At 40.5% G+C, this 22174-nt stretch overlaps 2 protein-coding genes across 2 annotated transcripts; both read left to right on the plus strand.

Annotated features, from left to right (window-relative positions):
* Positions 1-3530: 3530 nt before the first annotated feature.
* Positions 3531-6901, plus strand: LOC149380648 (enolase (DUF1399)). The gene is made up of 8 exons (XM_089601577.1): positions 3531-3844; positions 3916-4030; positions 4136-4534; positions 4623-4895; positions 5222-5742; positions 5814-5938; positions 6012-6169; positions 6264-6901. The coding sequence occupies exons 1-8, from the start codon at positions 3651-3653 to the stop codon at positions 6768-6770; spliced, it is 2292 nt and encodes a 763-aa protein (XP_089457703.1). The 5' UTR covers positions 3531-3650; the 3' UTR covers positions 6771-6901.
* A 388-nt stretch (positions 6902-7289) lies between these two features.
* LOC149380649 (Plant invertase/pectin methylesterase inhibitor superfamily) lies at positions 7290-10811 on the plus strand. Its single transcript, XM_089602160.1, has 3 exons — positions 7290-7980; positions 8792-9109; positions 9954-10811. Exons 1-3 carry the CDS (start codon positions 7353-7355, stop codon positions 10622-10624), a joined length of 1617 nt encoding a protein of 538 aa, XP_089458286.1. The 5' UTR covers positions 7290-7352; the 3' UTR covers positions 10625-10811.
* The last annotated feature ends 11363 nt before the right edge of the window (positions 10812-22174 follow it).

Genomic DNA, 22174 nt, shown 5'->3' on the forward strand with positions numbered 1-22174 from the left:
GACAATATCTTATTTCCTTATGTAATGGAGACTCATAGATATTAGAACATTAGTTATGAGAGAGAATAAATGACAAGATCTTATTTTCTTATTTAATTGAGAGAGAATATCTCAACTATTATTATTCTCTCTCTTATTTAATTAGTTACCTGATATCTTTTTCACAAATCTAGCAACTAATTAGAGAGAGAATATTAGGTAATTAATACATAAAGTAGATCCCTACCATAGGGTCATGGGTCAAGGAATTTTCGAATTTACAGTGTCCATAAGGCCCAACTTAAAATTCAATTAATTATTTATTTGATCCAACAATAAATAATTAGTTCCATAATAAATATTTAATTCGTCAAATAGACAAATTTTCGAATGCTGCTAAACAATTTACAGCTATGAGATTGTAATAATAAATAATCTTCATTATTACTAGAGAGTTCTTACCCATCTTTATCAGAGCCGAATCGGAGACTATGGACCTAGTAAAAGAAGCTCCTACCAATCGATTAAAAGACGAAATAGTCCTTTCTCTTTTCAATCGATTCTTTCAATCTTGTTCAGCCTCCACAAAGTAATGCGTCTCAGTAGCGCCTTTTAACGAATGAGTCAAAGAACACGGCGATATGACCCAGAAGTCCATGATCACTTCAGGATTTTTGATCAAGTCTCACTGTGACCTTCATAGCGACCCTGGTTAGTTTGTTGTAACGGTACTTAAACGATACATCAACAACCATAGTCTGTCCAGACCGTATACTTACCACAAGTGCATAATGCTCTCACAAAGTGATCAACTTTCACTTGTGTTCCACATATATAATTTTAGATACAGCGATCCAGGCGTGTATTAATCATTGACCATGTTTTAGCTCACCGCCCGAACTCAGATGCCCAGCATGTGATTCAGTCTAATACGGAGGCTATGGATGATAGTTGTTATTGACTCTGATTCGGAAAACAACCCACTAATCATATGATGCTAATAAAGTAACTTCTTATCCAACTCAGTAATCATTCATGTTTATTTATTATCTTGCGAATTCGCATCCATCACAATTGCGCAGAGCAATTATCCACCATATTTTGTCTTCAAAAATGAACCGTCTAATGATATGACTGGTCGACATGACTTGAACCCTTTACGACACGCCCCAATAGAAAATAACGCGTACTTGAATCTGTCATCATCTTTCTCAAACTCAGTCAAAGTCCTAGGATTCTTCTGCTCCAACATGTATAGTCAAGATGGTAACTTCTAATACGATTCTTCTGGCGTACCCCTTATGTACGAAATAGCTAGTTCTACAAGCCTTCAAGTACGAGATGCCAACACCTCATCTTGTCTTGACTTCCTCTCTTACGTTATGCGTCGAATACTCAGCCATAGAGCTTATAGTATACTTATCTTCAAAGACGTGCCCAATAACCCAAGGTGCAACTCATCTATGGCCTTTTGTTCGAACCACACGCGAGAGTATACGGCCACAACGATGTCTACTCTTGTAAGACATAATCTGCCACATATCAAGCCACTGCACAACACCCATCAGCTTCCAAGTGCACATATCATTTTTGCATATGATATATCATCTCCTTTTCGAAGAAGATTTCACTCTAAATTCGAAATTATTTTTAGAGCATAAATGTGGATCACTTGCTTCATTTGTTTCTTAGACTCAAACTCTTTCCCAAGATATATATCTTTTGTGCTACCTATTACATTCAACGGATATAATACATATAACGCAATATTTTTCATTTGAGAATTTAAGTACATCTCATTTATATTACCTATGGAAGAAGTAGGATACAGACTTGGGCCTTCACTATGTTCTTTCTTGACAACATCATCGGCTGTGAAATCGGGGGCTTTCCATGAGTAAGGCACGCAATCCGTTGATGATACTACTTTACGAGGCTCACGTGACGGTTCACAGTGTCTCGATAGTACTGTAAATTATTTAACAAAATCTTCATATTCTTGAGGGTTCGCGAATTCTTCATATTCTTCACCTTTGTCACTGTTGTGCCCATCATCTCCGTCACCGTTGTCTTCATCACCTTCGTCACTGTTTAGTTCATCATCTCGGTCGTTGTTATGGTAATCATATCTGCCACACTTGTTACTTCATCACCCTTATATAACTCATCATCTTTAATACCATTGTGTTGATGGATGATAGGAACATCTGCTCGATTGTTGAACACATGAACATCTTGTCAGTTGTTGATGATAGGAACATTGTGTCGATTGTTGATAATCAGATTATTTCGCCTCTTGTTGAGTTCAACACGAGTCAATTCTTCATTCATCACATTTTTTTCCTTTATCAACTCCTCGATTTGCACTTAACGTATTGATTTTTTTCGATATCAAGCTTACAAAAAAAGGAAAACTTCTACGATTTTTGTACTTTTAATTATACATAACGTCAACATCATCATTCAACAAAGCAGGCTCAATCAGAATCATACCCACTACATATGGAGCTTCAAGTTTTAAGTCATACTTGAATCTATCTTTATCGATTCTCTTATAGATCCACTAACTTCATGTAGGTCATCTCTTTCGAAACTTCGATCGGATATGTTCTCGCATTATTGAACACCCATACGTGTTCGTTTCTCTCCCACATGCCGTTAAACATCACTAAAACTGCAAAAAAAAAAAAAAAAAAAAAAAAAAAAAAAAAACCAAAAAATACATTAAATTACATTAAAATAAAAACCAATCAGAGACCATTGGATTTTTACAAAAGTCATTGGATTTTTTACAAAATTCATCGGAATTTTACCAAAGTCATCGGATTCGGTCTGAATATGTCGGATCTGGTCAGATTCTGTCAGATTTCAGGATTCTATCGGATCATATCGGACTCTATCGGATTTTTACCTAATTTAACCTTGAATATCATCGGGAAAACTAGTTGCATTTCATCCGAAACTATCGGATTTCATCGGAAATAACATAAAATTCCGGAAACTTTGACCTAAATCTACCTACTTTTTTATTTTCCTTAAACTATATCACTAAGTCTATAAAAAGATTAATAAAGAAGCAAACGTACCAATTGGATACTCGAAATGATGAGAAATTAGAGAGAATGAGAGGTTTGATAAGAGAATGAGAATGAATTTTTGAGATATGGGTTATATAGACTTTCAGGGGTATTTTTGTCCGAAAAATATCCAAAAGTCTAATTTCGGATATTATTAAATTAATGAGTCTAATCTCTATATTCTGATAATTTTGAAGTATACAAAATAAAATTTCTCTCTAATAGTTTATATGTATAACATATATGAAAATATGTATATGTTCATGCACCTATACATTTTTACATGTATAAATTGAAATATAATATATACACACAAATATTTTTTATTTATCACACATCTCATTATTATTAAAATTTTAAAATATGATAATTTATTTTTAATTAAAAATACTGGAAATATAAAATAACAAGAAATTATATTCCGACACATCATCCACCTGAAAAACGAAAGAAAAGACTGGGCCATAAACCACATGATCACACATGCTTCAATCGAATAACTTTCCCTTCACTGCAACCGAACAACATCCTCGTATAATCGTATTAGTTTACATTTAACTTCATTCTCTGTTCATCCCCACCCTCCTCGACGACATGTCGTCCGGCTCCATGAAGGCGTCGTCGTTTTCGTCCTCCACGAGAAGTCTCAGCGAGCTTTCGGAGCTGCACTCAGTCCGCCTCGGAATCGACCTCGTCTCCGCCGCCAGAAGAACCGTCTTCCTCCTCCGAGCCGTCTCCGACTCTCCCTCGCTCCACCACGCTCCCACCCTCGCCGACTCCGTGCGGAGGTAGTTCGCTCAACCTGATCGCATCTTCACCGGGAAAAGTCATTTGATCCAACGGTCATGGTTTTTCGCAGGTACGACGAGCTCTGGATGCCGATGATCTCCGATGCCATGACTGACAACGGTCCTCCGATGATTCTCCCTCCAGTGGACATCGAATGGGTCTGGTTCTGTCACACGTTGAACCCGGTGCGTTTTCGGTTACTTATTTATTTGGCATTAAATGCCACAGAATATATAATTAGTATTCAATTATAGTCAACGCAAAGTCCTCTTTTTTTTTTTCTTTCAAAGGCTCGTTACAGAGAATACTGCGAATCTAGATTCTCGAAACTGATCGGGAAAGCTTCGATCTTCGACGAGGAAAACGAGGAATACGCTCTGACCCGGTGCAGAGAGATATGGGTAAAGAAGTACCCAGACGAGCCGTTCGAGAACGAAGCGGAATCGGAATCCGGTTTGTCCGGTTCGGGTCGGGTCAACGAGAAGGTCCTGGAGGAAGTGATGAAGCAGAGCGCTTTGTACTCCAAGTTCTCGGAGCCATACAGGTCGGAGACTGTGTATTTGATCGCTGCGAGGCAACGGTACAGAGGTTTTGTTAGCCTGCTGCAGAGGAATAATGGTGTACCGTTGCGGCTCTGTCATCACCTTGTTCCTGCCTCCGATGTTCTTCTTATGCTGTTGACTCATCAAGTATGATTTTTGAATTATTTACTGCTAAATAATTACAAGGGAATTTTCATTTTCCTACATTATATTGTGCCTCTTTACATTTCTGTAGAGTTATCCAACTGTGTATGCTGAGGATTTGAAAGACAGTGAAGAGGAAATTAAGAGTATAGTGAGCCTATCGGAAAATGTTGCAAAAAGCGACGTGGAAGAGACCAAGAACCTGTGGGAAGCGACGTTTGATCAACCTTATGAGAAAGCCGGCGCAGAAATCGCCTTCAACGTCGCCGGAATTTCGCCGATCAAGCCTCCTCTTCATTGGCAAGTATCGGACACTGATATCAATACCAAATATAAGTCATTATTGCCCAGATTCTTACTTGAGGTCTCTTCTTTATCTCTTTTTGCTTTCCATGCTCAACTCCATGATTACACTTGTGATATTAACTGTAGAGCCATATGTTAAACACATTTCCTTTACTGTGATTTGATGTATATACAATATTCCTAAAATCAGTATGTTCAATACTTCTGAGTGTTTTGTATCATCTATATGCTGATTAATATTTTCACTGCTGTCAAATCAACTCTGCTCGTACAGAGCAATTTCCACACCAATGAACTTTTGCAATTTGTACAGGGATATAATTATTAAAATTTGAGTTTTTTTGTTCATTTGATGGAAAGATTTTTTCTTTTACTTTTTCCCAGGTCTGTGTTTTTGTAAAGCTGAAAGCCAAAACTGAGGAAACGCAACAGGACGCGAAAGGAGACGCTCTTCGTATGCGTGTGGTGAGAGGTCACAGGGAATTGAAGCTCAACGAATCCATTTCGGGCTTCTCCAACAAATCGTGGCAAAAAGCATGGCACATGTATTGTGAGTTCGGGACAAAGGGTCTCACAGTAGAGCTTTGCCGGCTCGGCAGCTTCTGTTTCAAGACGAAAACAGTGGAAGAGACCGCCACATTCCACTGGAACAGCCTGTTAAGAGCGCCTTCCCTGAGCCTGCACAGACAACTCGGCCGACGAGTGAAGGTCGTCGCTTCGACGACTCCTCCGGTGCAAGCCCCGTACTTGTTGAAGTGCGTCCCCGATCGCGTGACAGACGATTCCGGGGCGATGATATCGGACATGATTCTGAGGATGAATCAGTACCGTCCGCAGGAAGGCCGGTGGTTGTCTCGTTCGGTTCTTGATCATGCAGGGAGAGAGTGTTTTGTTGTCCGGACCAGGCAATTATTTTTGCTAATTTTCTTGCGTTTCGGAGTCTCGGGAAAACAAAGTGACTGGTATTCGTTTTCAGGGTTGGAGAAGGGTTCTGGAGAAGAGGAGGTGAAGCTCCATCGGCAGTGAAATGGGAAGAGCGGATCATCGAGATTCGTGAGGGTTCTTGGTCTTATGTTGCCGGGTCTATGGGTAGAGCCCCTGGTAAGTCACTTTCACTTTCACTATTCTTTTACACCTTGAAGTACTGCTCAATGATCTCACTTCTCTAGTACAGAGAAGGTGGTAGGAACAGCGACACCGAAACAACCACCTCAGCAATGGAAAGCAGCCTGGGAATTCTCCACTGGAGATGAACTAAATCTGCAATGTGAACCATCGGCATCAAACCTAGGGCTCAGCTTTAGCCTTACAAACCAATCTTCGGAATCAACGGTATGGTATGACCAGCGAGTTAGTGAGAGTTCACATCTTTGTGGTTTTTGAAAGCTAAAAAAAATTGGCTGTTTGGTCATGTTCAACGCTTCAGGCGAAGCTGTTGAAAGGGAGGAAAATGCAGTATTGGACAAGGAATGAAGAGAATCAAAACGAGAAAGATCAGGAAGACGGTGATGATGATGAAGAAGAAGAAGACGGATTCTTGACGCTGATTCGCTTCACGGACGAGGACCCAAGCGGAAGAGCAACTGCTCTATTGAATTGGAAGCTCTTAGCGGTGGAGTTTGTGCCCGAAGAAGACGCGGTTCTAGTGCTTCTCCTTTGCGTTTCGATCCTGAGAAGCGTGTCGGAGATGAAGAAGGAAGACTTGGGACGTTTGTTGGTGCGGCGAAGATCGAAAGAGGCGAAACAAGGGAGTAGAGATTGGGGCTCCGTGGCACTCAACCCGCCTTCTTCGATTCACCTTCAGCCTTGGTATCTGAATGCCGAGGCAGTAATGGTTTCTGATATCGCGGATCGAACTGCTAGGCCCGCGGGTCTTACTTACTCCCCCGAAGAAGGAAGCGATCAGCTCTACAAAAGATGGATTTTCGACTGATTATGCTTGCTGCGACTTTGTTTATCCGTAATAAACAAATTAAAGAAAACAAAAAGTTCCAACATCCAGTCATGTTAATCTTGCCGTTGATTAAAGCTTAAAAAGGTTACTTAATTATGTGTCATAAAGAATCTCCTTTCCAAAGTTTAAATGAAACAATGTACATCTTAAGAACAAGGGATACGAGCTAAAAGAATAGGTACATCTTTGCCTAGCTGTACCAGCTATAGTGTTGGCATTGAAAACAACAAGAGCAAGTTTCAGGCAAAAATAATATACTGGCACAACACCAAAGCCTTTTTATTATTTACTACCGCTATTAAATTGAATCCTTGTTATGGAAATATCCCTTGATTGTGAACACTCTCGTTCAAAAGCTACCGCGAATTAGCAAAGAATATTACTTTACAAATCCCTTGTGCTCAAAAGAAAGCATAATATATTCTTTTCGACTTTGTCCCGAGAAAAAGCATAACATAATATATAAGGGGTAAAACTTCTTTAACAACAAACGATCCCCATAAACTTTTTCCCTCCCCTATAAAACTCCCGCTTTTCCAGCAATTAATAACAACGATAAAAATGGGTTTATTGTATAATCTCCTCATCTTCTGGATGATGGCCATCATGATAACCCCCTCGTCGGCTTCTTCATCCACAGACCAGTCAACACAAGTGCTTCTCAACAAGCTCTGCGCCGACATTGACGACAAGCTCACGTGCCTGACCAAGCTCCAGGAAGAGCTCACCCTGCAGGGCGCCGCGGACGATGAGGACCGGCGTAACTCGGTGCTGAGTGCGGCGCTGAGGCACTCGCTGAGGTCGGCGCGTGAGGCGATAGAGATGATCACACGGTTCAACGCCCTGTCGGTCAGCCTGCGAGAGCAGGTGGCCATAGAGGACTGCAAGGAGCTTCTGGACTTCTCGGTGTCGGAGCTTGCGTGGTCGCTGGCTGAGATGAGGCTCATCAGGTCAGGCAGCCGCGGCGGGCGCCACCAGGGAAACCTCAAGGCCTGGCTCAGCGCTGCGCTCAGCAACCAGGACACGTGTCTGGAAGGCTTCGAGGGGACTGACCGCCGCATCGAGAGGTTCATCAGAGCCAGCCTCAAGCAAGTCACGCACCTCATCGCCAACGTCTTGGAATTGTACGTCCAGCTTCACAGTTTGCCTTTCAAGCCACCAAGAGACCACTCAAACCATACAGCCACAGGTATATATAAAATAAACAAGGGCTTGACAATCAAGGTGGGTTTTCATGAGAATGAGAAAAATATAGGGCCTGTTTGGTAGTTCACTCGAATTGTTTTTGTTTTCTGTTTTTAGAATTCCGTAGTTGTAGTATAATAATTTTTTGCAGTTGTTTTCAAATAACTGTTTGGTAGAGATTTCAGTTTTTTATTCAAGTTTTTGTAGTTGTAATGTAATAACCCACATAAAAATTAAGCGTCTAGATATATAATAATTGAAAGCTTTCACTGCGGATATCATTCTTATACTTTCGTTTTTATGATTGATCACAAATTCACCGAAAACATCACAATTATCGCCGGAGTCGAAACGACAACTATTAGATTTTAAAACTTAATTTTGACTAAATTTTTTTGATATATTTGACGAGATGATCACGATCCAATTTACGGTTTGTGAAATGAAGTTCCGATTGTTGAGGAATATATTTTCATTTGGAGAAATATCACAAAATAATCATGTTGTGGAATTTTGTTTTTATCTTTTTTAGAAAAACAATAAAAATATTTCTATTTTTTATAGTGCATTAGTCTTTTAAATATAGTCATTGCACGTTTAAATGCTCAAGTGCTAATATAGTCCAAAAAATTTGATTTATTTTTTCAAGAGAAAATAATCATGACAGTATAATAGTTTCAGATATTTGACAAGTAAAAATTTACCCCGTTCTAAATATGATTCTACCCATTAGTAAATTTATCTTACAGTACTACTTTTCATTAACTAGAGGGTATAAGTAATGGGTATATACAAAATCACCATATTGCCGGCAGATTTTCCAGCGTGGATGACGGAGGAAGAAAGGGAAATGGTGAACAGACATACAAGGCGGAGGATGTACGCGGACTTGGTGGTGGCCGGAGATGGGAGCGGGGACTATCGGACGATCACGGAGGCCGTGAATGCTGCACCGAGTTACGGGAAGAGACGGTACGTGATTTACGTGAAGAAAGGGGTTTATAGGGAGAACATTGACATGAAGAGAAAGAAGAGTTACATCATGTTTATTGGAGATGGTATTGGTAAGACTGTGGTCACCGGTGACAGGAATTTCATGCAGGGTTGGACTACCTTCAGGACTGCCACACTTGGTATGTCTCTCACTTATTTACATCTTAATCAATTCATATACCAGATAACGTAATCATTATCTCACATCCTACATTGACTGGTAATAAACTGCTAGTAACCCTGTCTCTTTCGTAATTCATCTACTTTTTGTTCAATTAAACCTAGAGGGTTCTTTATTATCTATGATAATTTTGTGTAATAGCTACTATTTATAAGGCTATTTAAAAAAATTTAAAATTGCAAAATAGAAAGAAAGAAAAAAAAATTAAATTGTGCAACATATTTATTTAAGGCTTTCTGGCGCAAATAATCCATGAATTACTATATTCTAGTCCCTTATTAGAGCTTTTGGTCTCTAACCTTTTGTTTTAGTCCTTTTCAAATATATATATATAACACTCAACACCTAAACTTAAAACGTATTTACAAACAAAAATATCTTGGTAACATAATAAAAGGAACTAACTTTATTTAAATGACAACTTCTTATAATTATAAACAAGGCCTTATATATGTGTTCTTTGTTTTTCCGGTGTTGAATTTTATAACAAAAAAATTATTCTTCTTTTATAAATGAAAAATATCTTTTAAATCAACGTGTTAGGGAATAAAATGCTAAATAATAATTATGGACAAAAAAGGCATAATAAAAAAGGTAAGGGACTATTTAAAAAAAAAAGTTATATTAAATAGTTTTAACATCTGGGAATTCTAGTAAATTAACAAATCACGAAAATAAGAGACTATATATGTTAGAATAAATAACGGTTAGTCACTGCATTTAGTTCTAATAACTAAAGAGAGTATATTATAGCATTTGACTAAAACAATAATATATGGATTGACGAAGAATTCACATGGCAGCGGTGTCTGGCAAAGGGTTTATATGCCGCGGCATGACGTTCCGCAACACGGCGGGGCCAGAAAAGCACCAAGCGGTGGCGGTGCGCGTGGACTCGGACCAGTCGGCATTCTTCCAGTGCAGCTTCGAGGGGCACCAGGACACGCTGTACGCGCACTCGCTGCGGCAGTTCTACAGGGAGTGCGACGTCTACGGCACAATCGACTTCATCTTCGGCAACGGCGCGGCCGTGCTCCAGCGGTGCCGCATCTTCACGCGCGTGCCTCTCCCTCTCCAGAAGGTCACCATCGCCGCCCAGGGCCGCAAGAACCCGCACCAGAGCACCGGCTTCACCGTCCAAGACAGCTTCATCTTCGCCACCCAGCCCACCTACCTGGGCCGCCCCTGGAAGCAGTTCTCCAGGACCGTCTACATCAACACCTACATGAGCTCCCTCATTCAGCCCCGCGGCTGGCTTGAGTGGTACGGTGACTTCGCGCTCTCCACTCTGTGGTACGGCGAGTACAAGAACTACGGCCCCGGGGCTGCTTTCTCTGCCCGCGTCCAATGGCCTGGCTACCATCTTATTCGAGACCCCAGCGCTGCGGCTTTCTTCACTGCTGGACGCTTCATTGACGGCATGTCCTGGCTTCCTGCCACTGGCGTTAGGTTCACCGGCGGTTTAACCAATTAGTTTGGATATTTAATCATTTTCATAAATTAACAACACATGTATATTTATTGGGTCACTCATAACACTCTTGTGACTAATAAATTTTATAAACCCCTTAAATTTTAACTATTTTACTTAAAAATTGAAACCTTTGAATAGTGTAGAAATAAAGTGGAGATTATAGATAATAAAGATATTTATTATTTTGTGTGCGGCTGACTTTTGGCAAAGATTTAAGTGGGGTCTATTCAACAAAATTGGGTAATTCTAGTGTATTAATATTCCTTGCGGAAAGAGATATAATATCGGTTATAAGTTTGCCGAAATCGGAGTTATAATGAATGAGAAATTTAAGTTCAACTAATGTGTTTATACAATTAATGTGTTTCTTTTAAGCACACTTTGAGCATCAAATTCTCATTTATTATAGCTCCAATTTTGGCAAAGTTATAACCGATATTATATACCCATTTCCGCAAGAAATTATAATACGCAATTTTCGCAAGAAATTATTATATATCCATTTCCGCAAGATATTATAATACGCTAAAATTACCCAATTTCGTTGAGTGGACTCCACTCAAATCTTTGCCAAAAGTCACCTGCTCACAAGATAATAAATATCTTTATTATCCACAATCTCGAAAGAAAGAGACAAGGGCTTAGGGAAGCCCAGGTCCACCACGAGAATACACCGCCGCCGCCACCTGTCCAGTCGATCGGTCGTATCGTACCGGGCAGGGCTTGTTTGCGGTAACTTTTTTATTTTTATTACAAATTTTACTTTCATTTTTTTATTATTCCATAACTAACACTTTTGAAATCAAATAAGAATCAAAACGTTTGTAAGCATTAATTTGTAAACGTTTGGTATTCTGAGATAATGCCAAATGGTTTTGATACTAAACAAGATTAAAAAAAACCGTTTGCATTAGTGGGCATTGATTTGGCTTTGAATGCCTTGTCTGGAGTTACAATTCATTTGTAACCGAACTGAGGTATGGCTATAAAATGAAAGCCAACCTTCTCATTCGAACACACTCTGAAATCGAATATCTTCTCTCTACTTTCTCTCCAGAAATTGCTTGTTTTATCTAGTTTGGTCGTAGTTTTGTCACAGTTTCGGTTCGCCGGAGAAGTATCGTTGGTGTAAAGTTCTTCTCAACGTTCACTGCTACAAGTATGAGTATTAGCGTTGTTCAAAATGTGACGCAATAGGTCACTTTCGTCGCTTTATGGGCGACGATATAAGCACTAACGCAAAAGGACTGGGACAAATTGAGTGGGGCGTCGTTTGATTAAAAGCGATGCAATAGGCGTTGCGTCGCTCAATTAATTAGCGACGCAACAGCTCAAAAGCGATATAATAGGTCTTTGCGTCGTTCCCCCGGAAAGCGACACAAGTATAAAATATATGCTTGTGTTAGTCGATATATGAGCGACGCAACTGAGTTTTTTTTAATTACTTAAATATATAGACTACATTAACTAGTAATATTATACTTCACAATTAATATTGACATATGCTATCATCACAATATATTGTACGCAACATTTATACCATCTAAAGTAGTTTGCAATTATCTCAACATAAATTAACAATGATACTTCTAGGAATCAAAAGTGACTAGCCACAAATTGTTTTAGGCATACCATCGATGATAATCCCATAATATTCTTCTTGAAACGCTTTATATCCTTTGAAGTATATTCCGACGTGGCTAACTAAAATTATAATAATACACGTTATTAGAAATATAAAAATGTATAATGAACTTGAAATACACACATTAACAATACGAAGATTGAGATGGTACCTATAATAAAATAATGGATCCATTAGGTATATAGACATATTTATAGTTTCACATTGCTATATAATCAACGTTTCGTAAATCTTAAGTAAGTAGCCATGTTCATGTATTTACACGTGTTGTTTGTTTTAAGACCAGAAGGTGGGAAACCCATCGGATGCAAATGGATATTTAAGTCCAAAAGGGATTCGAAAGATGATGTGAAAAGGTACAAAACTCGTCTTGTCGCAAAGGGTTTCACACAGAAAGAAGACATCGACTATAAAGAGACTTTCTCTCCGGTTTCTACAAAAGACTCTTTTAGAATTATAATGGCATTATTGGCGCATTTTGAACTTGAGTTACATCATATGGATGTGAAGACCGTGTTCCTCAATGATGACATCGAGGAAATGATATATATATATATATATATATATATGTTGAAGTTTAGAGAGAGAGTCGAATCTGGAGAGAAGATAAAGAAAGAGAGAATCGGAGAAGAGAGAGAGTGTTCCGAGACTTTGAATATTTCGTATATTTGATATTAATTTGTATCACCTATTTATACATATGGTGGGTACAAGAGAGAGTGTAATAAATACATGTGTAATAACTACTTCTAGGAAAAAGAGAATAGTAAATATACACAGAGAGCAAGACATAGGAAATAACATGAGAAATAAATGCGACAATTTCCCATGTGGAATGAGTTCCAAGGAGAGGACTTCCGAGGCAAGCTCGACGCGGAAGGGCGAGCTGGCGAGCTCGACGCAGAAGGGTGAGCTGACGAGCTCGACGCGGAAGGGCGAGCTGACGAGCTCGATTTCAACACTCCCCCTCAAGCTTGACTGTATATGTTGAGGAGGTCAAGCTTGCTACATAGCTCGGAAAAGGTTGCTTGCAGAAGGGCTTTGGTGAGAATGTCGGCGAGCTGATGACCTGATGGAATGTATTCGATATCGATTATTTTTTCTTCAATCTTTTCACTGATGAAGTATCGGTCGATCTCGATATGTTTTGTTCTGTCATGATGGACTGGATTTTTGGCTATGCTGAGAGCAGCTTGATTATCACAAAAGAGCTTGATTGGACCTTCGATGATGATCTTGAGGTCGTCGAGAACTCTCTTCAGCCAGATGCCTTCACATACTCCACTTGCTAAGGACCTGAGCTCGGCTTCAGCACTACTTCTTGAGACAACGGACTGCTTCTTGCTTCTCCAGGTAACAAGATTTCCCCAGACGTATGTGCACATGCCTGATGTTGATCGTCTGTCTGGAACATATCCAGCCCAGTTTGCATCTGTGAATACTTCGACACCTCGACTTCGTCTTTTCTTGAAGGAGAGACCAGTCCCTGGGGCAGATTTTAGGTATTGGAGAATCCTCATTACTGTGTCCATGTGAGTTTTTGAGGGATTACTCATGAATCGACTTACCATACTCACTGCGAATCCAATATCTGGTCTCGTGTGAGTTAGGTAGATGAGTTTTCCTACGAGCTGCTGAAATCTTTCTTTGTCGGTGGCGGCCTCGTTGGTGCGAGCTAGAAGTTTCACATTGGCATCCATCGGAGTGTCAACTGGTTTGCAGCCAAGCATGGCAGTTTCTTTGAGGAGATCCAACGTGTACTTGCGCTGGGAAACAGAGATGCCCTTTTCTGATCGAGCTACCTCCATGCCGAGGAAGTATCGTAGACTGCCGAGGTCCTTGACTTCGAACTCAGATGACAAAGTTTGCTTCAGCCTCCTGATCTCTTCCAGGTCGTCTCCGGTGATGACTATATCGTCCACATACACACTAAGAATGGTGTGCTTGCCTTGTGTGGAGATTTTTGAGAAGAGTGTTGGATCTGCTTGACTCTGCTCGTAGTCACAACGTTTGAGCACGTTGGTGAATTTTCCGACCCATGCTCGAGGGGACTGTTTTAGTCCGTATAGTGACTTCTTGAGTTTGCAAACTTTATTAGCTCCTTGATCTTTGTCAAATCCTGGTGGGAGTTGCATGTAGACTTCCTCTTCCAGTTCACCGTTTAGAAAAGCATTCTTTACATCGAGCTGGATGAGAGGCCAATCTAAGTTGGCTACTAGTGAAAGGAGGATTCTGATGGTATTGAACTTTGCAACTGGAGCGAATGTTTCTTGATCGTCAATGCCATACGCCTACCCTTTTGCGACAAGTCAGGCTTTGTATCTCTCCACTGTCCCATCTGGTTTGTGTTTGATGGTGAAGAGCCATCTACATCCAACAGTTCGCTTACCTGGTGGTAGCTCGACGATATCCCACGTATCATTCTTTTTGAGGGCTTGGATCTCAGCATGACTTGCGTCTCGCCACTCGGAACTTTGAAGGGCTTCCTCGATGGAGTTCGGCACTTTTCCTTCATCTAACTTCGCCACATAGGCTTGGTAGCTCGTAGATAAATTCCCATAGTACACGTAATCTGCTATCCTGTATTGAGCACACGACCGAGGAGGTTTTCTCAATGCAATGGGTAAGTCTGGAGATTCGATGTTACCTTGTTCAATAGTGTCGTGGTTCAAGTTCAGAGAGACATCTTGGTCGCGAGCTTGTACCGGACTCTGGGTGATATTCAGTTCGCATGGAGAGGGTTCAGAGGCTTGCGAGCTGGGAATTTCTTGACCAGGTGAGGTTGGTAAGCTGGGAATTTCTGGAACAGGTGAGGTCGGATTTTGAGACGAGCTGGGCGAGCTGGGAATTTCTGGAACAGGTGAGGTCGGATTTTGAGGCGAGCTGAATTCTGGGTTTATGATGAGCCAATTTGGGAAGTCATTTTTGTCATTCTCCCCCTGACGAGCTGAATTGGCGAAGTAAGGACTGAACTCATGAAAAGATGCATCCATTGAGACTATGAATTTTCGTGATCGGGGTTCATAGTATTTGTAGCCTTTCTGGGTTACTGAATAGCCAAGGAAGATGCATTTGAGCGATTTTGGTTCAAGTTTACCTTGGCCATAAGAATGGGTGAAGACTGAACAGGCGAACACTTTCGCAGGTAGGGTTGAGATGAGTCGACAGTGAGGGTATGTCTCTAGAAGGACTTGAGATGAGATTTTATAGCCAAGGACACGAGATGGCATTCTGTTTATGAGGTAGGTGACTGTGAGGACAACTTCTCCCCAAAAATGAGATGGGACGTTTGAGGAGAGCATGATGGCTCGGGCGACTTCGAGAATGTGTCGATTTTTCCGCTCGGCTACCCCATTTTGTTGCGGAGTATGAACGCACGAGCTGGAGTGAATTATGCCATGTGTTTTGAAGAAATCGCCGAGCTCAGAATTAAAGTAATCTCGAGCGTTGTCAGTGTGGACAATTTGAATGGATGTGTCGAACTGTGTTTGGATCATTTTGTGAAAGGTTTTGAATAGATTGGATGTTTCAGATTTTGTTTCATCATGTATATCCAACTGAGTCTAGTGTGGTCGTCAACAAAGAGAATGAACCATCGAACTCCAGTGATATTGGGAACTTTTAAGGGTCCCCATATATCACTGTGAATTGTGGCAAAAGGACGAGATGGTTTGTACGAGGTGGGGTGATACGAGCTTCGAGAATGTTTGGCAAACTCACACATGTCACACTGAATAGAATTGATATTTTTATTGATAAACAAAGAAGGAAACATTCTTTTGAGATACATGAAATTTGGATGCCCTAGTCTAAGGTGATTGAGCATGATCTCTTTGTACTGGGGTGAATGTTGGGCGAGCTGACACATGGCGGGCTGATCTGGCTTGATGACATAGAGTCCGACACTCAGCTCGGCATTACCAATCTGTCTCCCCGTGACCTGTTCCTGAAACACACATGAACTTCCATCAAAAACAGTTCGGCACTTAGAGTCTTGGTTGATCTTATGCACAGATAGGAGATTGCATTATAGTTGAGGCACAAAGAACACCGAGTCTAGCCTCATGGACTTCGTCAAGACAACGGTGCCAATACCAGTGACTTGAGTTTTGGCTCCGTTGGCGATGGTGACTGATATGCTTTTATTACAAGCGGAGTAAGTTGTGAATAGATTTCGATTACCAGTCATGTGATCAGTGGCACCGGAGTCGACAATCCATGCTGTGGGATTCTCTGAGCTTATATTGAGGGCTCTAGAAGAGTTACCTAGAGGGCCAATGCCCGAGTGTTCTCCACTGAATTGGACTTGTTGAAGAAGCTTCTGGAGAATAGCGAGCTGGTCGTTGCTGAAGGGAGAAGAGTCTGAGGTCGAGGTCGAGGCAGCGGACGAGGTGGATACTAAGTTTCCGACTGAGTTAGGATCCTTAGTATCTTGGGTAGACTTCGAGCTCGGTGGTTTCCCATGCAGTTTCCAGCAGGTTTCTCGGAGGTGTCCAGGTCGTCTGCAATGATCGCAGTAGGGGCGAGGTTTGCGAGGTTTCTCTGTTGAGACGCGGGCTGCAAGAACTTCGTCTCCATGTGTGGTGAGAGCGGACGAGTCTGAGGATGAGCCCGGAAGTGAGCTCGATTTGATAACTCCCAGCATGAGTTTCCTCCTGCTTTCCTCGTGTCTGACCGCGGAGAAGGCTTCACGGAGAGATGGTAGTGGTTTTGTACTAAGTATCCGACCTCTGACCTCATAAAGGTCTTGGTTGAGGCCGGATAGTAGTTTAAACACACGTTTGGTCTCCACTATCCTGCGGTAGATTTTTTAGTCTTCGGAGCTGGTCCACTGGTGCTGTTCGTAGAGGTCGATCTTCTGCCATAGATGTGTGAGCGAGCTGAAGAACTGAGTAACAGACATCTCTCCTTGACGTAGGTCGTGGAGAGTGTTCTCAGTTTCAAACAGCTCGGACATATCTTCTGAGTTGGAGAAGATTTCTCTAGCTGCTTGCCAGATTTCTGTTGCCGTTCGGTAAAGGAGGAAGGTTTCTCCGATTTCGGGGAGCATAGAGTTTATGAGCCAGGACATCACCATGCTGTTTTCGGCCTTCCAACTCTTGAACGTCGGATCTTCGATCACAGGAGATGTGGCCACGCCTGTGAGGTAGTCATCTTTACCTCGTCCCGATATGAACATGAGCACAGATTGGGACCACTGTAAGAAGTTGTGGCCATTGAGTTTGTGGCTCGTGATATGTTGGGAGAAGGATTCAGATTGCGACTGAGTGGGCGTGGTCTGAGTGGTGTTCATGATGGTTGATTTTCCCTGCTCTGATACCATGTTGAAGTTTAGAGAAAGAGTCGAATCTGGAGAGAAGATAAAGAAAGAGAGAATCGGAGAAGAGAGAGAGTGTTCCGAGACTTTGAATATTTCTTATATTTGATATTAATTTGTATCACCTATTTATACATATGGTGGGTACAAGAGAGAGTGTAATAAATACATGTGTAATAACTACTTCTAGGAAAAAGAGAATAGTAAATATACACAGAGAGCAAGACATAGGAAATAACATGAGAAATAAATGCGACAATTTCCCATGTGGAATGAGTTCCAAGGAGAGGACTTCCGAGGCAAGCTCGACGCGGAAGGGCGAGCTGGCGAGCTCGACGCAGAAGGGCGAGCTGACGAGCTCGACGCGGAAGGGCGAGCTGACGAGCTCGATTTCAACAATATATATATATATATATATATATAATGGTGACATCGAGGAAACAATATATATATATATATATATATATATATATATATAGTGCCACCAGAAAATTATGTGTCTAAAGACGCAAATGATTTGGTCTGCAAACTTAAAAAATCCATCTATGGACTCAAACAAGCATCTCGACAATGGTATTTCAAATTTCACCAATAAGTGATTATTTCGTTCGGTTTTGAAATGAACTTGGTGGATGAATGTATATACCATAAGTTCTGTGGAAGTGTATTTTTCTGGTTTTATATGTCGATGACATTTTGCTTTCTAGCAATGATATAGGCTTATTGCACGAAACCAAAGATTTCTAGCTAAGAATTTTTTAGATGGAATATCTTGGTGGTGCCTCTTTTGTATTAGGAATCCAGATACTCCGAGATCGCTATTGAGGGATTCTTCGATTATCACAAAAAAGCTACATCGAAAAGGTTCTCAAGAGATGGTATGCAAGAATGTAAACCAAGTGATACCCATGTGGCTAAGGGAGACAAGTTTAGTCTCAATCAGTGCCCTAAAAATGAATTTGAAGAAAAGGAAATGCAAAAGATTCCATATGCTTCAGTAGTAGAAAGCATGATGTATTCTCAAGCGCATCCAGAAATTGTGTACATTACAGGAATGTTGGGCAGATATTTAAGCAGCCCACGAATAGACTATGGAAAGCAACTAAACGGGTCACATGGTATTTACAAAGAACAAAAGACTACATGCTCACATATCGGAGGTTTGATCAGATCGAGATCTTCGAGTATACTAACTCTGCTTTTGCTGGATGCCAAGACAGTATGAAATCTACATCAGGCTATATTTCTTTGCTGGCTAGAGGTGCTATTTCCTGGAAGAATGCTAAAGAGTCTGTTATAGCATCTTCCACCATGGCAGCAGAATTTGTAGCTTGTTATGAGGCGTCCAATCAGGGAATATGGATGCGGAATTTTGTCACCAGATTGCGCATAGTAGATGGTTTTGAAAGACCACTCAAGTTATTATTTTTTGACAATAAATCTACCGTATTATACTCCAACAACAGCAGGAGCTCTACGAGTGATTCTTTTCTCTCGAGTGATTCTTGTGATAGAAACTGTCGTGGTTGCTCGTGTTGACGATGAAGGAAGAGAGACGTGCTGCGAGGGGAGACGAACGTTGCAACTTTCCAAAAGCTTCTCAACGTTCAAGCTTCTAAAAAGGTTAGTAAATTTATTATGCTCATAATAGTTTTTATTTATATGTACTTGCTCCTTGCCACCTTTATTGCCAGCTGTTTACGTGGTGCTTTGCCTCCGGTGGACTTTTGGGCGGTCTGCTTGGTACGGGCCATGGCGGGATGAGTTTTTTATCGAAAAAATATGGAGACGGGATATAATGAGTTTTCGAATATGGTTTTGAATTGTGTTAAGTGTTCAATCGGAGGGGGTATTTTACAGGTAAGGTAAGATTGCATTACGTTTAGCAATTTTGAAATGATGGATTTGTAATCCGTCGATGGAAATATGATTTGACGGTTGCGATTCGAGGACAAGATAGATCATATTGCGATCCGCGTCTTTTAGAAATGACCCAATCAGGTTCTTTAGTTTCTGTGGGTTTATTTTTCCTTTCTTTGGTTGGATTTTCAATTTTTGAAGGTCCCCGCCCGTTTCGAATTATTCATTGAGTGACAAATTTTAATGGTTATTATTACTCAACTAGTCCTTTAAGTTTTTGGTTTAGTGACATTTAAGCACTTGCGTTTGATATTGTCTTTTTAAGGTGTTTTTAATTTTTAGCCTTTTTTATAATTTTTATCATTTATTAGTGTTTGGTAAAGTAATTTATTTAAAGCTAAAAAAAGTTTCTATTAAATATAAGAGTTAGCAATTTTTGGGAAAAAAATCTCCTGCTTCTAAGGAAATCCTCAAATAATTCTTATTTATAGAGTGCTTGCGACTTCTTACAACAGCAACTGAGAGAGACAATATCAGAAATCATGCCGGAATTTTAATTTTGTTCGGCCAGAAGTGAAAGTTCATCTTTCAATGGGCTAGCAATGCAAATTTTTGTTGCTTTCGTGCCTTGTCAACCTTTAATGTTTAAAAAAAATAGTCGTTGGATTTTGTTACCATTGTAAATCCAACGGCTGTTAAGGATAGCAAATTTGACCGTTGTTTTCAACAAAAATATTAAGCTGATTTGTTATAAATTATTTTTTAAACACTTTTATTTACCATCTCCTATAATTATCACCTTTATTAACATTATTTTCTCAAATCTCATAGAATCTTCTCCCACTTACTCTCATTTTATACAATCTTCTCATGTATTTATTTTTATTATATGGTTTTCGTATATAATTTTCATATATAGTTTCTAATATAATTTTCATAAATACTACTTTTAATATATAATTTTCGTAAAAATTATCTTCATCTCTACTTTTTATTCGTCTTCTTCCTATATAGTATGTAATATAGTTTCAATATGTAGTTTTCATATATAATTTTAGTATATAGTTTCATAAAAATACTTTATAAGTTTTGAAAAAAAAAATTATTAAAAGGTCTACCTATCGTCAAAGTTCATCACAAACAAGTTCTTCAAACACATTTCCATCATCCGATAATCCACAGCCAACTCACAAATCTCTCGTTCCCCAATATCCTCAAAATTGGCTCGGTTCAGCTCAATTTTCCAATTTTGAGAACACCGAGCATAACTCTACCCCAATACCATCATCTTCTTATACACCTCCAACTTTTGCTCTAATTGAAACCCAATTTGATTCAATATCTCTTTATGTTCTGAATCCACCATACTATCCATATACCTATTATACACAATCTCAATATCTACCTCAACCTCCATATCCTTATTATTCGCAATCGCAACCACCGTATCACGATCCCTACCAAGTGTTGATGCGGTTTTTCGCATCACATTTGCGACACCCCCACCACAGAGAAGTTCAGGCACGTGTGCCGTGAGCTGGGTTGATGGTAGACTTTTTCTTTGGTTTCAAAGGAGATGTCGCCTATGGGGTCTTGCCCCGATTGTGGCGGAAGCTCCTAAGGTTCCTCTGGAACGGTCAACCGTGAGAGCATGATGGATTCCTTGGCCAGACGAGTGTTCACGATGATCGAGTAATGGGTTACTCGACCGTGGATGTGTTTCTCGAGAGGCTTTAAAATGGATTTGCCTTCTTCGACGGTGAGTCTTCCGAGGGTCTTCGAAGATGGTCTCCAAAGCCGGTTCCTAGGCCAAATGAGTGTGCGCGGTCACCGAATAATGAATTACTCGATAGAAATCGTGTTTCTCAAGAGGCCATGAGATGGAACCGTCTTCTTTGGCGGTGAACCTTCCGAGAGTCTTCAAGGGCGGTTTTTGGGATTGGGATCTAGGCCAAATGAGTGTGCGCGGTTACCAAGCAATAGATTACTCAGTAAAAACCGTGTTTCTCAAGGGGTCTTGGAACGGGACTGTTTCTTTGGTGGTGGCTCTCCATGGATGATGATCGACATTTCATCCCCTTTGTCAAAGATGTTAGACAAGAGGAAATATGGATGTGTCTATTTACATGTAGAATAAGGGAATAGAGTCCAAAATCTCTTAGTCATCATGAAAGAACATTTGTGTGGCATTGAGCCTATGTAAAAGAAAGAGATAGTGGAGGAAAAAGAGGGGGTTTGAGATTGATCCTCCCCCAATTCTAGAGAGAAAGGAAGAAGATGCTACTCTTTTGTGGTTGTGTAATGGAGAATGATGGGTTGAGGAGATGGTGATGAGAAGGGTGTGAGGGTGAGTTTTTTGGTCGTGTGCGGTGTAGGGTGTGGGGATGATATGGTGAAGGGGTAATGTCAAGAAGGAATGTATAGAAAATGATGATAGGTATGTAGAGAATGATTTTTTTCTAGTGTCCTTTCAAGGATCTTTCTTGAGAAATGGTGTATGAGTTAGAGAGAGAGAGAGAGAGAGAGGAAAGAATTCTCTAGAATTTTTGCGTAGAGAATTTGTGGCCCTTTCATGCAGTGGAATGAAGGGTATTTATAAGAGTTTCAAGGTGTAGGGTGTGGAAATTGCTTGGAAGGTGTCTTGAAGGGTTATGATAAGTTTTGGATTGGATTGGTGAGGTGAGAAGGTTTTGGACGTGTAAGAGGGAGGAAAAGAAGAGGTGAGGGT

Source organism: Urtica dioica, chromosome 11 (genome assembly GCF_054948205.1).
Source record: "Urtica dioica subsp. dioica isolate 48M chromosome 11, U.dioica_male_clone48M_v1_H2, whole genome shotgun sequence".
NCBI lineage: Eukaryota > Viridiplantae > Streptophyta > Magnoliopsida > Rosales > Urticaceae > Urtica > Urtica dioica.

Bases quoted from the DNA above. Each gene is read 5' to 3' on its own strand.
- LOC149380648 (XM_089601577.1), top strand. From the start codon at position 3,651: ATGTCGTCCGGCTCCATGAAGGCGTCGTCGTTTTCGTCCTCCACGAGA. The intron at 3,845-3,915 runs GTAGTTCGCTCA...GGTTTTTCGCAG, and splicing joins CTCGCCGACTCCGTGCGGAG to GTACGACGAGCTCTGGATGC. The intron at 4,031-4,135 runs GTGCGTTTTCGG...TTTCTTTCAAAG, and splicing joins TCTGTCACACGTTGAACCCG to GCTCGTTACAGAGAATACTG.
- LOC149380649 (XM_089602160.1), top strand. From the start codon at position 7,353: ATGGGTTTATTGTATAATCTCCTCATCTTCTGGATGATGGCCATCATG. The intron at 7,981-8,791 runs GTATATATAAAA...TATTGCCGGCAG, and splicing joins CTCAAACCATACAGCCACAG to ATTTTCCAGCGTGGATGACG. The intron at 9,110-9,953 runs GTATGTCTCTCA...TTCACATGGCAG, and splicing joins CTTCAGGACTGCCACACTTG to CGGTGTCTGGCAAAGGGTTT.